The sequence below is a fragment of the Prionailurus bengalensis genome, chromosome E2 (genome assembly GCF_016509475.1).
Source record: "Prionailurus bengalensis isolate Pbe53 chromosome E2, Fcat_Pben_1.1_paternal_pri, whole genome shotgun sequence".
Taxonomy (NCBI): domain Eukaryota; kingdom Metazoa; phylum Chordata; class Mammalia; order Carnivora; family Felidae; genus Prionailurus; species Prionailurus bengalensis.
Window position 1 is genome coordinate 49,841,316 of NC_057352.1, and position 14,876 is coordinate 49,856,191.

Consider the following 14,876-nt stretch of genomic DNA (forward strand, 5'->3'; position numbering starts at 1 on the left):
TCTCATTTTCTAAGCCAACGGCCTTGGGGAAATATTCCCCTCATGCATCCGCCTGTGTGCTCTTCTCTCTCATCCTTCTCTGCGGCCACAATTCCCTCTCCTCTACAGCAGCCATGGTCCATTTCCCCCCTAAACCATGCCTCTACACTTCCTACCTTCTTCAGTGTGTCCTCTTCTCTACCTTTAGTTGTGGAGTTTGTCCTGTCAGTCTTCAGGTCGGTTTCTGGGGTATTTAGGATGACTTGATATTTATCTAATTGTGTTCATGGGACAAGGTGAGCCTAGGGTCCTCCCAATGTGCCACCATCTTCCTGCTCCCCTTGAAATGCAAATATTTTTAAAATATTAGACTTTGGAAAAAAATATATATATATATATTAGGCTTTTGTTCTGGTAACTTAGAAATTCAAAAGGAACACGCGTGTTGAAAGAAGAGATTATGTAATCTTTTACTTCTGTATGTATGTATGTATGTATGTATGTATGTATTTATAGAGAGCCCATGAGTGGGATAGGGGCAGAGAGAGAATGAGAATCCCATGCAGGTTCTATGCCCAGTGCTGGATCCCATGACCATGACATCATGACCTGAGCTGATACCAAGAATCAGATGCTCAACTCACTGAGCCACCCAGGCACCCCAACATTATGTAATCTTTTAACCTTTAAATTTCTTAACACTCATTATGATGATTTTTTAGTTTTAGAAGACAAGGTTATTATAATAAACTAAAACAAATGAAAACATCTAATTCTTGATGAGGACAGATTTTACATTAGTTTGAGCAGTGGGGAACAAGAAAAGATTGTTTTCTGCAAATGGTGTGATTTCATTTAAGAAGGTAACAGATCCTTTATCTTAGTATAAATTAGTCAACCCATCCTGTGATGGCCATTATAGCAGCCTCAATGCAAATGAAAAACAGACAGTGGAGAAATTCAGGCTTCCTGGGCCACGTCCTTTATCAGCCTCCCAACCTACCTGTTGCACCTCGTTTCTCAGCTCAGTCTGCGGAGATGCTGGCATCTGACCTTGGTCAGAGCCCAGGCTATATACCTCTGCTCTCACACTGCACACAATCTAGGCTTCTCTTACGTCACGGTGTTCTGTGCCTGGCAACATAGGGGACAAAGTAGATGTATCATCCTGAACAGTATTTTCCAAATGTTTTGACCACAACCCTCAGTTAGAAATGAAGTTATGTTGTGCATATACACTCATAAACAAGTTACACAAAATGATATTCATTGTATGTATGGTATATGTTCATCTTTTCTCTTCTACTCTATTTCACTTTTTTTAAATGCTAGTTTTTATCCACTAAATCAACGTCACAATCCATTATTGGGTCCTGACCTACAGTTTAAAACATAGTGATGCATGACATGTTTTGAGACATGTAGTTATATTTCTTAAGTTAATTAATTTGGAACAGAAAAATTCTTAAAAAAAAAAAGTTCGTTTATTTTTTGGGGGAGTGGGGAGGAGATTTGAAAGGGAGAGAGAGGATCCCAAGCAGGCTCTGAACTTCCAACACAGAGCCTGACGCAGGACTCAATTTCATGAACCGTGAGATCATGACCTGAGCTGAAATCAAGAGCTGGATGTTTAACTCTGACTGAGCCACCCAGGCACCCCTGAAACTATAAAATTCTAAGAAACAAATATATATCTCAGTAGAAATGTGAAAAAAAAAATTCCCTGGCACACATGTGAAGAGTTTGAAAATCGTTCTGAAGAATAAAATAGGTGGACATGTGAGTCACAGTCACTTGGAATGCAGATAAACACGGGGCAACATCTGTGAGGAAGCCCAAATGAAGAGTGGAAGGAACTTACCGGAACTCAGCCAAGCTACCCTGTGGCAATGAGAGACTTGACTATCAATGCTGTGAAGCCATCTCATTTTCCTTTTGCTAAATAAAATGATTAAAAGGGTTAGAAAGAAACTGCAATGTCAAATTCTATCTTCTCCAATCAGATGACAAGAGTAAATCAGCATTTCCTTTGAAAATGTGAGTGCTGACTTTGGTCCTATCCAAAAGAGTTAACTTCAATTAGAAGCAGGGTAAAAACAATTTCACGAAAACATTGTTCAGGGGCGCCTGGGTGGCTCAGTCGGTTGAGCGTCCGACTTCGGCTCAGGTCATGACCTCACGGCTTATGAGTTTGAGCCCCGTGTGGGGCTCTGTGCTGACAGCTCAGAGCCTGGAGCCTGCTTTGGATTCTGTGTCCCTCCCTCGCTCAGGCTCTGTCTCTCTCTCAAGAATAAATAAAACATTAAAAAATTTTAAAAATAAAAATAAAAAAATGAAACATTGTTCAATCTTTTTTTCCCTAAACAATTACCTGAATTTTATTAGCCAAGGAAGATCAGCTTGAAGAGAAATAACAAACAAAAGAGACACCTTTAGACTCTTTAAGTACATCATATATTTATAATTTAGCATTTTTAAAAGGCCACTACCCATCAGTCCATTAAATGTACCAATTTACATCACAGGCCCACTTGTCAACTAAGTTAATGTCCATCGTCCTTCGGCTCAGGAGACCGTCCTTTGCATCCCACCGCGGTCTGAAACGGCATCAGAAAGGATGCTGCTCAGTGGTTTATGGTTAACACCTTAAAGATAAACATGGCTCTGGAGCCAGGTGCTTTTCTGCAAGGAAATTTCCACCTGGCTACGTGGCTCTGCACATCTGTTCTCCTCCTGCCCGGTGACATCCCTGCCATCAACAGCCACAGAGAAGAGAAACAAAAGCTCATGAGCGGCTGGGGCTGTGGCAGTCTCTGAGGGGAACGTGCCCCAGTCTAGCTGGGAATGGCTTCGGGAGCCTCTCTCCTGGCGGAGAACTTGCCGTCCAGCGTTTACGGGGTCCTCTGGGATTTGTGACAACTCCCAAGGTCTGTAAGTTCAGAATGTGCTCTCAAGCAGGCAGTGGCATCCACACCCGGTGGGACACACCTCCTGGGTCCGAAACCACTCCATCATGTGGCTGGTGTGCCCACCGTGCCCGCAGGTCAGGCAGAAGTTGGACGAGCCGCGCACCGCCACGTGGCAGATGGCACACTGGAATGTGAAGCCTTTGCAGATAGCACACTGCGTGCCACGGACCTCGCTCCGACAGTGGCTGCAGTACACGCCAAACTCTGCGAACGGGTGGGGATGCCCAGAACAAGAGACACGGTAAGTTAGTTCCGCAGAGGGACACGGCACTGTGAGAACGACGTATTCGCTGGAGGACTCTACGGGATTCTATCACAGCCATGGTGCTCCCTTTTCTTCAACAGCAGCTCTTCGTCCACAATCTCACTAAGTCTGACAAAGAGAAGCTGCCGTCCCTGCCGGCGGGGTGCAGGTGGACAGCGTGGCAGACGCCTGGTGGCCAGGGGCCTCGGGTGAAAAGCCCAGGAGGTAGCTACACCTCATTCTCTCCTATGCCAGTGGCTGCGCGGGCCTGGCTCGTGGAGGTGGCCACCGATCGTTTGTTGACAGAAGCGAAGGACTCAGTGACACCCAGCAATGGCTGACCAGTCTCACGCCGTCTTCCCTACCTGCCCACCAATGACCAAGTGGCACGAGAGGAGCCGGGTCAGGACACTGTGGTCAGGACCACCTGACAGCTGGCCCCCGGCCTCCCGGAAGAGACCCCGAGGGCCAACCCCCTCACCTGCACATCCTAGTCTACCTCAGGCATGACCCTGAGTCTGGGCGGCCAGTACCGACCTCCCGTCTGTCGGGCCCGCTTCCAGCAGGCCAGCTTGGGAGCAAACCTCCCCACCGGCTGCGCTCTCTCCCGGGACGGTGCCCTCGTCGCCCGGCCCTGCCTGTAGCCTGCCACCTCTGCCAACCTCTGGAGCAAAGGCCACCTTGGTCTCGATTCCTGAAGAGCGCCAGGGCAGGAGTGGCAGGCCCGCGCCCCATTACTGCCTCCAGACCGTCACCTTTCCTCTTGAGGAAAGGCCGCCTGGCTTCGCCACCCTTGTCTCCTCTCCTCTGCTCTCACCTGTGGCACCGTGGACACACCCCCATTCCCTCAGGACTTCTCTTCTGGTTCTCACTCTTCTTTCAGCCCCGGTTCTTGGCACCATCCCTGGTGCCTTCAAAACCCACCACCCCGACTCTCCGCCCACCTGGCCTCGCAGGTCCTCACCTGTCATGTACAGCCTTCACCCTTTCTGGCGTCACCTTCCCCCGGGGCCAGTCTGAGTGACGCGAACCAACCTCCCAATCACTTGCTCGCAAGTATCCCCACCTCTCCCTCCACGGTACCGACCGGAAGAACCTCCGGCCCCGGTGGAGCTGCCGACTCCACGAGCACTAGTGAGGGAAGGCCCACCGTCAAGATGCACTTCCCACGAAATCCACGACAGACTCCCAGTGCGGGGGGCGGGCTGGAGGGGGGGCTTCTCTGCCATTTCCCAGACGGCACTTCCGGCCTCCGCAGCAGCCCGCACACTCCTCGCACACACCCTGCTCCCCTCACCTGCCGGCCTCCCCTCTGCCTTGAGAAAAGAGAAGCCTTCGTCTCCAGCCACCAAACCTTTGCATCTCCCTACCTGTTCCTCTATTCCTTCTACCTCCTACAACACAGGAAGGAGCCTTCCTTTCGCCAGAGCCAGTTCCCTCTGCTTCGTGACGGCGGGTGGTCACAAAAATGTACCACTAAAGACTTCTAAAATACATGGTAACGAAGGAAAGATTTTATGATAGTCCTGGTTCAGGTCAATCCTGAGACAAATTAGAGTGGTTTGGTGATCTTGGTTAAAAACAGCCATGTCTGGTCCCTCTAAGCCTGACTGTTTATGTCAGGTAAGACTTTGGTTTATGTTCTTGTGAAAAGCCTAATTAGTTTAAATTTCTTATATTTCCTTTAGTAGTTTTATTGGTTTGATAAGATTCAACCTTTAAAGATTATGAGAATGCAAAAAGTGCATGTTCAACATAGTGAATTATAGTATGGCTTTAAAAAAAAAAAAAGGTTGTTCTTGGGGCGCCTGGGTGGCTCAGTTGGTTAAGCGTCCAACTCTTGATTTGGGCTCAGGTCATGATCTCGCAGTTTCATGAGTTTGAGCCCCACGTCGGGCTTGCTGACCCTGCAAGCCTGCTTGGGATTCTCTCTCTCTCTCCCTCTCTCTACGCTCCCCTGCTTGTGCTCTGTCAAAATAAATAAATAAACTTAAAAAAATTATTAAAAAATAAAATAATAAGACACAAAATAAAAAAGCGCTGTTCTCTGACATTTCAGATAACTGTATATGTAAACTTAATTATCCTCCTTATCTATCCGGGTAAAATTACTAAAATGTCATCTCCCTGAAAAACTCAATGTCATCGGTAACTGTGTTTCTTCACAGTAAGTCAGTTTAAGTATAATTTCTAAAAATCCTTATTAAGGCTCTGAACTAACATTTCATTTAGTTAATTAATGAATCATTTGTGGGGGGGGGGGTGGATGTGAACAATTTCTAAGTGGATACAAATTCACAAAGAAAATACAGAAACACTACGTCACTAAGTGTAGTTTTAGTATTTCTCTCTTGCCTCTTACTGTTACACATGATGGACCGGCCATTACTGAGAAGGGTGGGCACACATCTGGGCCATGCTGGTGGGGTTCGCGCTAAGTGTCACCACATTTGGATATGCAAAGGGCTGTAGACTTTGTGATCGGGAAGCTGTCAGGTATCTTTTATAGGAATACTGACAAACCTGGGGATCTCAGGGAAGGAAGCATACAACCACAGGTGTAGGTTTTGCAGGGGAAACGTGGCAGAGGTGAAAGGGATCATTCTTGGTTCCTAAGAGAGAAACTAATAAGGACAATAAAAACACGTCTGGCACATAAACGATGAAATTACGATTTCCGAGGCTCTATGAAACCCTCAGGCAGAAGCCAGCTCCGGAGGCTTAGTGTCATATGGCCCCTCATAGGGAAGAGTTGTGTCATGAACATCAATTACACAAGTGTAAATAAAACCAGTCAAAAAAATAAGACGCTAAATTAATAAATGGAAGTCAAATAAAATAAGACATAAATTAATTAATAAGCTAAATAAAAATCGCTGAACAAAATTGAGGTGGGCAGATGCACACCTCTGGCGCAAGATTTGGGAGGCGGGGCTGACAAAGCAAAGCAAACACCTTGCTCTGCCACCATTGTGACCAAGCACCACAAGCCGTAGTGGAAAGCAACAAAATCAAAACCCATCTTATGATGGAGATGGCTTTTCAAAAGAATATTCTGCCCAGCAGTACTCCTTCAAAATAGATGAAGCTTTGACTTCTTTCTATAAATCTAACTCCCTAAATGAAAACAATCTTATTCCTAAAATTCACTGCTGATATCGGATGACCCTTGCCGATGTGATTAGCCCAAGAGGAAAGTGCTGGTTTTCCAGCAATTTGGAGCCTAACTGTATGTAGCCCTGGTGACCCTGTAGCATTTTTCTCTCAATATCTGTTTGCTATATGTTAACAGTCCAATTCTTCCAAATAATAAAAATGAAAATATTTAAATGCTTTTGTCTGTGAGTCTGTTTTCATAACCCCCTCCCTCTGAAATCTTGCAGTGCTCTTTGTAAAGGTATTAGAACATATTATTCATTCTTCAAGATCATCTGAGTCTTTGTGAGTTCCTGTTTTACTTCTCTGATTGGATTACAGGCTTCTTGTCAACCCCCGCCCATCCCCACCAAACCACCCCCTGGATTTCCTTGTACGGCCAACAGAACCTGGCATGATGCTTCTCATGGTGGATGTCAGTAAGAGTGCAATATACCAGTTACCTGTCTCTGTGACTCACAGATTTTCCTGAAAACTAATTCTATAAGACAAACTGCTCTAGGCCTGCAATCCTCTCTCTGATAAACTTTCATGCATTTATATGCTCTGAAAAATATATTACCCAAATAGCATTTTGCATCTTTGCATTTCCTCAAGTACATACACCAAAATAATCCGTATTAAAATAATCCTTCAATATTGCATATTACATACATACATAGTAATCTATGTATTACTCTGGTTTGTTTTTTAGATTTTAAGTAATTTCTACACCCAACATGGGGCTTGAACTCACAACCCTGAGATCAAGAGTCACATGCTCCGCCGAATGAGCCAGCCAGGTGCGCCCTGTTTGGGTTTTTTAATTGAAACTATATACACACAATTTAAAGAGTCAAATAATGCTATACATCTTATTAACAAAACCAACATTCTCTTCTACCTCCCTTGCCCCTCACTCTCAGGAGGAAAACCTTCCAACTCATTTAACTTTTTCTTCTGTTTCTACCTTCCTATTCTCAAACACCACATTTATGAAGCCAATTCTTAACTTCCACACTGAAGCATTACCTCAACTTTCACCTGGCAGCTTCTTCCACTCCTCAATCCCACCATCCACTCATATACCCCGTCCCACCATCTACCTAGGTGAACATGAATCAAGCCGACCATATAACCATGATGACTTTTCATTTCCTGCACATTTGGTTTTTCTCAGAGTTAGTAACCGTCTTGTTGTTTTCATTTGCTTAGTTGGCTTAGCGTAATTCACCTGCGAACCCTCTATCAAATATCTGAATCTCTATAAATATATTGGACACTGAAATCCATTAGATATTTTGCTAACTTTCTCTTCTTGGAGACAATGCTCCTGAAGCTCCAAACTGGATCTGTCTCTGGGTTGGCCATGTGGATCTCCCTTTAACATCATCCCGACTCCCTGCTTTCTTAGACTGAATCTCCTTCTTGGAGAGGGTGAAGGTTTACTTTCACACGTGACTGATAATTTGGGTAGAATTCCAGGTGAGAAACCATTTTCTGGAGAATTCTGAAGGCACTGATGCATTCATTGTCCTCTCCTTTCCAGTATCTAGTTCACTGCTCCTGAGAAGTGTGGTGCCATCCATTTTCCTTAACCTGCTTTGCCTCCCTGGAAGCTCCCAGGGTATGCTCTTTATCCTGGGTCTTTCTTCATTCACTACACTAAGTGCTTGGTGAGCCCTTTCTTTTTTTTTTATATTAAAAAAAAATTTTTTTTACGTTTATTTATTTTTAAGACAGAGAGAGACAGAGCATGAATGGGGGAGGGTCAGACAGAGAAGGAGACACAGATTGTGAAACAGACTCCAGGCTCTGAGCTGTCAGCACAGAGCCCGACACGGGGGCTCGAACTCACAGACTGCGAGATCATGACCTGAGCCGAAGTCGGATGCTTAACCGACTGAGCCACCCAGGCGCCCCATTGGTGGGCCCTTTCAATGTGGAAAGGTGTCTGCCTTCTCTGGAGAACGAATATTTCCGATTTTCTATAGTGCTAGAGAATGGGTAATAACCTGCTCTGCAAACTAGGGGCAGGGGTCTGGCCTAAAAAGGCCATCAAACAATACTGTGCTTACTCTTACCTTCATGCCACTTCCAGAGGTACTGGGCATAACTAAATCCTGAGCCATCGTTGGGGCAGGTGGTTCTGTGACGTGTGTTACTGTTTTTCCACCTGTCCGTTCAGGCCCCGTAAAATCAGCTACCACTAACCTATCTGCCTCCCTGACCCCAAATGTTACTGCCAACACTGTTCCCCATACACGGTTATGCCTTTTCAGGAAAGCTCTGGATAGATGCTCTGGGGCATCCGGGGAGAGAGGAAATCCATGTGTGTTCAAACCACCCTCTCTGGCAGTCTTCCACGTCACCCTTTAAAACCTATCTCTTCTCTTGGCTCCTTTCAGGTCACGGTCTTGCTTTTCCTCAAAACACACTGGTGTCTCATTCTAAGTTTGTTTCTGGTTCTTCCTCTAGATGCCAGTGCAAGGGCTGGTTTCTCTCACGGCCCGGAGTGGGTGGGCACTCGCTCTCCCTGTATTCTTCCCCCCGCCCCAGCAGGCCTCCCCACTCCCCATCCCCAGGCCCAGGGCAAGGTACCCACTATCACAGCTTCAGGACCACCTACATGACGGAGGTTCCCAGACTCCTAGTTCTAGCCCCAGGCTCCCCTTTGAGCTCCAGACACACATCTGGCCACATATGGGACTGAACGGTCTGATATCTCATACACACCTCCAGCCCCTAACAGGGCTCCTAATTTTCTGTCTTAATTTGGGCACCACCACCTACCCAGTTGCTCAAGCTAGAAACCCAGAAATTACCTAATAAGCTCTGTCTCTTCCCCGCAATCCGACATCCAATTTGTTAGCGTATTATGGTAAGTCTCCCTCTAAAATGTATTTTTAATCCCTCTCTCTCTACCTCTATTGACACAGCCTGACATTAGACTGGAGATCTCCCTCTGACTATCCTAACAGCCTTCAGACTTTCACCCCTGCCCTCCTCCAATCCTTTCTTCGTTTAACAGCCAGTGATTCTCTTAAAATAAAAATGAGAGCATGTCACTTACCTCTTAATACCTTGGATGCTTACGCTTACCACTGGACTCAGAATACAAGCCCAACGCTGTACCCTGACTTACAAGTCCCTAATTATCCTACAATCTGACCTGGTACCCCTCTTCTTGCTCATTGTGTTCTAGCCACTGCCTTCCTTCACTTGTTTATGTCTACTGCTCTCCTCACGGATGGCTCCTTCTCACCCCTCAGACCTCAGCCCCTCAGAAAGGCCTTCCCAGTCCACTGCAACACCCTACCTAAAATTCTCCCTCCCTGCACCAACATCCTTTTTGTTTGCTCATAAACACGGATCACCACTTACAACTACTTAATTTTGCTCCCTACTTGTCTGTGAACTCCAGAAGGGGAAGAATGTGCTTGATATACAATAGGGGAATATATGGATAAGTACCCCTCGTTCAAATCACTATCTGAGTACCACACACAGAACTACTTCTATTTAGAATAGAAATTTACGCTTGTCATGAAAGGCAGGGGTTTTTGGCAGCTTGAAAGTGAGAAGCTAAAACACTTCACTCCAAGTCTTACATTACAGACAAACTAAATTATGGGACCTTTCAGACAGTGACAGGAAAAGAAAGAAATTGATATTCACCGATCCCTTTGTGAGGATCAGGAGGACAGGAGACAAACTTCAGCACCTCAGCTCGTTTCTCTCTCAGCCCCCAGCGATAGAGGATTTCTCCATAGCATTTCTTAAAGTCATCAAATTGCTGGGTATTGGCAGGGTCCAGAAGCCTGGATAAAACTCAAAAGATTTCCTGTCAGTTCCTTTAAGAAAAAACAAGCTCGATACCAAATGAACTCAATATGCCTTTCTTAAGGCAAGAGTCCTAATTTTGGAGAATCTAAGCATTATGAAATTGCAGCTCTCGCCCGGGAAGGTCGTTACCTTTTATTTTTATCATGCTGGTCACGTTCTCGCTCACGAGGATCACTGTAGGTAAGACTCCCAAAGCGGATTTCTTCTGGAGAAGACTCTCCCCAAGGTGAAGATACATGTTCTGCCTCCCTTCCCGCTGAAAAAAATCAAATGGGAAGGAAAAAGGGAAATCAGAGAAGGCATGGAAAGGGTCTGAACACCCTCATAATGCAGAATGTGCCCAATTTAGTCCCTGGAAGATGCTGAGAAATATAACTGAACAGAACTCTTTCTCAGCCTTGCCTTTTTGTCTAGGTATTTACTGTTCAGGTGACCAGATAATTAAGTATACACATAATGTTCAAGCAGCAAATTATGGTGTAGTGATAGGGAACATTGGATAAAGCAGTCATGACTCATAAAGACTTTTTAAATGACATGAGAAGATGCTCATGATCCAATTAAAAACAGAACGCAAAATCATATATATAGAATGACCCCCCACACACACATATACACACACACACACATATACAGATTGGGAAAAAATGTTCTGGAATATTAACAGACATTGTTTCTAGGTGGAGGTTCAGTGGTGATTATTTTCTTCTCTAATACTTTTTGTTTTTCTTCACTGGGCAGGTATCACTTTTATAATCCAGAAAACTAAGATAATTTTTATGTATTTACTTAAATAGGCTTCATGCCCAGCATGGAGCCAATGCAGGGATTGAACTCACAACCCCGAGATGAAAACCTGAAGTGAGATCAAGAGTCAGGTGCTTAATTGACCGAGCCACCCAGGCACCCTCAAGAAAACTAAGATGATTTTTAAAAAGAAATTGCAGGGGGCGCCTGGGTGGCGCAGTCGGTTAAGCGGCCGACTTCAGCCAGGTCACAATCTCGCGGTCCGTGAGTTCGAGCCCCGCGTCGGGCTCTGGGCTGATGGCTCGGAGCCTGGAGCCTGTTTCCGATTCTGTGTCTCCCTCTCTCTCTGCCCCTCCCCCGTTCATGCTCTGTCTCTCTCTGTCCCAAAAATAAAAATAAAACGTTGAAAAAAAAAAAATTAAAAAAAAAATTAAAAAAAAAAAAAAAAAAAAAAAAAAAAAAAGAAATTGCAAAAATCCGTAAACCACAAATACACTTATTCATTAAATAGGTCTTTATGGCCAGCCAGAATCAGGCTCATCTTTACTTCTCCACGTTGAAAACGGTGTGTGGGAAGAGGCGGATAACAGAAGGGGCAGATGACGGGGGCAGGCGGGGGGGGGGGGTGCCATGAAGGAGAAAGGATGAGGGTTGGGTTTACGGGGTGAGCACAAAGAAGTCCCACTGTCAGTTTCACAAAGTTCTAAGTTGAAAAGCAACCCAGCAAGGCACACAGGCATACCGGAAACTGGCCTGTTCAAACATGAAAGCCCAGGCCTTGCTGACTACAGCATCCCCGTCAAAGGAAATTGGAAGAGAAATGAGAAACAAGGAAAAAGTGGAGCATATCCATCAACCGAAGTTTATCCATCAACGACTCACACACAGCTTCAGAGCACTAGAAATCCAGCGTGGCCAAGTCAGTTCCATACCAACCTATGTTCCAGCCACCAGTGTTGAGCCCTGGGTCCGACATGCTGGAGCAGGAGCCCGAGGAAGTAAAGCTAGGCTGAAGGACAGACAGGCGTGGCGTCAGAACATGCTGCCCTGTGAATGCTTCCCTCTCGGAGAAGTCAGACACAGAGCAGAAGGCCACAAGCTTACATATCGGCTGTGGGACACCACGAGGTTAGAGGACCGGCCGGGAAAGGGTCCGAAGGGGTTTGGTATTCCCTGAGGCCGAGACTGGGCTTCAAACACACTGCACAGCATGGCCAGTGTCTGGACGTCCCGGAGTCGGCAGTAATGAGCCAACCTGGAGGAAGATGACAGAAAAAAAGTCAAGAGAAGAGACAGAGGAAGGGTAACTGTCACAGCTTATGGCAGGTTGCTGCCATAGGGATGAGAGGAAAGGTTCTTAATTCTGCCTCACAAACCCCTGTCGGGAACCAGGGTTTTCTACAGATCTAGCTGCTTGATTAGAATCTGGCTAAATTTGTTTTGGAAAAGAATATATCCAAGTATTACAAATGACCCGGGTAACCCATTCAAAAGTTTCTGGTTGGCATCCAGGCATGGCTCAGACTTGAATGTCGCTTCTCCAAGAACTAAGGGGACTAAACTAACATCTGAATGAGGCCATGCATGTGCTCTCAGTCTCTCCAACTCCAAGAAGAATCCTACTGCTTTCTGGGGGTCCCTACACACTTCACTCGTGGAACCAAAAGCTGCGTGAAGGTGCTCAGAACACTGTACAACCACCACTGTATGGCGAGCTGGTGACAGACTCAAAGGTGGAATTATGAGCATGAGCTATTAAATAAGAACAACAAGGAATATTTTTACCTTTTAGGTACTCACATCCTCTTTGTTCCTTTTAGGACTACTATGCTAGGATGTGAGGTAGGGATCGGGGCAACGTGGCCTTTGTGATAGAATGATATTGATACTTTCCTACCAAATAATGTCTAACATTTCTTAAGGTGTTTTCACACTATCTTATTTGAGCCTTCTGTGATGTGGACAGAACAACTGTTATCATCCCTGCATGACCATGAGGCAACTGAAGCTTGAGGACAGGTCCGAGGTCTGGCCTCAACAAGTAAAGAAATTCTCCACCAGAGGAATTAGAGCTTCTCTGTCTTTCTATCCAGATCTGAGCCAAACTGTTATGAAGGTTCAAGTGGTTTTATCTGGTAAATCATTTTGCACATTGTATTTCCAGCTTGCCACATCCCAATGCAACAATCAAACACAAATTCAGTGTTGCCATAAATTGCCTAATAGGGTGAAAACATCATTGCCCTTGGAAAATGTGTAAGCCAATGTGGCATTAGAGTCTCCGCTCTTGGGGGCAAAGCTCTACAGCACCCAAGATATTTACCATCTGAAGAGTTCAAATTCTTCTATTCAGACTGATGTTACTTATAGACTAAAGCATAAATCTCTACAGGACGCATGAGTCTCCAATCTTTGTCGTAAATGACAAAAACTGTATAGTTCCTTCTGTTATAAGAAGTTAGTTCTGCACAGAAATTATTATAGCACTAACGGGAAAGATCTCACTTCTTCCTCCCGTTCTTCAGACTTCTTCGATGGTAACACTGAAAAGTGTGTACAGACCTAAAATTTACATCACTCGTTTCCTCCCTTTTAGCTCTCTAAACCTACAAGGATTCCAGCAGCTGTCGCCCGAATGGATGTCGAGCCCAGGGCGTTTCCAAATCTGGGTCAGACTTCGGGCCAAGGCAAAGATCTGTAGCGACTGTAGCCAGCGACCAAACCTGGACAGATCAAAGAGAAACATTCAAAGTCAGACTGGGGACGAGAGGACCAGGAAACATGAAAGAACCCCACCTATCCTAAAGCCTTGCTGCTCTGAGGGCAGTAAAACCTGGGAATATCAGGCCCCATTCCAGACATACTGACTCAAAATTCCCATTTTAACAAGATGCTCAGGGAACTGCACTGCTCAAGAAACACTAGTCTTAAAAACTTCTATCAAGCAGGATCACTTGGGTGGCCCAGTCAGTTAAGTCAGACACTTGATTTCAGCTCAGGTCTTGATCTCATGGTTTGTGAGTGTTCCTGAGTGTTTGTGAGTTTGGGCCCCACGTCAGGCTCAGTGCTGCCAGCTTGGAGCCTGCTTGGGATTCTCTGGCTCCCTCGCTCTCTGCCCCTCCACCACTCGTGCACAAGCACACGCACATGCCCTCTCTCTCTCTCTCTCTCTCAAAAATAAATAAATAAATAAATAAATAAATATTTTAAAAGCCTTTTATTAAGTATACTTCAGAGGAATGACACTGTGCATTAACTTCAATGGGTTGTCTATTTAACCACGAACTCATGTGACTTCTGCTGCTGCTTCATTAGTGAACAGGCAGAGGTGAAAAAATAGAATTCTGTATCACACTGCAGATCTGTCCTTTGCCCAAGTAACAGGAAGCTATGTTGCTTTCATTACAAAAGTTTCAGTATACTCACAAAGCTAAAGAAAAAGAGGCCAGGACAAAATAGACTTGGTTGTCTTTTTGTTGACGTCAAATCTGAGGAACATCACCAAACCTGAAATCTCACAGGGCTTGGGGTCATCAAGCCGAAACGAATGTCCATTAAGTGTCTATTAAATCCAAGATTTAGCACATGCTTAATATTAAGAGCCTCCTTAAGAGGAATACTACTTTCGGGAAATCTTTCTTCTTAGTAGCAATACATCATTGTATGACCAGGGACTGGAAAACCCTGTACTAGACTCTGAGAAACCTGAAAGGAAGGAAATTTAGACTTTAATCAAAGAGTCTATAAGAAAAAGAAGCAAATAAAAATACTGGAAAACAGGTAGAGGAATACATCAGCTATGTAATAAAGCAATTAAATTAGCCCTTTCATGAAGATGGCACCGAAAGTGAAAAAAGAAGCCTGTGCCCCTCCCAAAGCTGAAGCCAAAGCAAAGGCTTTGAAGGCCAAGAAAGCAGTGCTGAAAGGCGTCCACAGTCACGAAAGAAGATCCGCAC

General features: G+C 45.1%; 1 protein-coding gene across 6 annotated transcripts in view; it reads right to left on the minus strand.

Moving 5' to 3' along the window:
• Nucleotides 1–2,410: 2,410 nt before the first annotated feature.
• The window catches only part of WDR59 (WD repeat domain 59), an 85,849-nt gene continuing 73,383 nt past the window's right edge, over nt 2,411–14,876 (minus strand). For 4 of the 6 annotated variants that reach the window (XM_043599679.1, XM_043599678.1, XM_043599682.1 and 1 more), the window contains 6 exons: nt 13,531–13,643; nt 12,025–12,175; nt 11,857–11,929; nt 10,303–10,429; nt 10,006–10,148; nt 2,411–3,152 (listed from right to left, as the gene is read on the minus strand). In XM_043599679.1, coding sequence (XP_043455614.1) covers nt 2,917–3,152; nt 10,006–10,148; nt 10,303–10,429; nt 11,857–11,929; nt 12,025–12,175; nt 13,531–13,643 — 843 coding nt within the window. In that variant the 3' untranslated portion in view covers nt 2,411–2,916. Of the gene's footprint in view, nt 3,558–10,005; nt 10,149–10,302; nt 10,430–11,856; nt 11,930–12,024; nt 12,176–13,530; nt 13,644–14,876 lie in introns of all 6 variants that reach the window. The other 2 variants (XM_043599683.1, XM_043599680.1) reach the window with 2 other exon arrangements.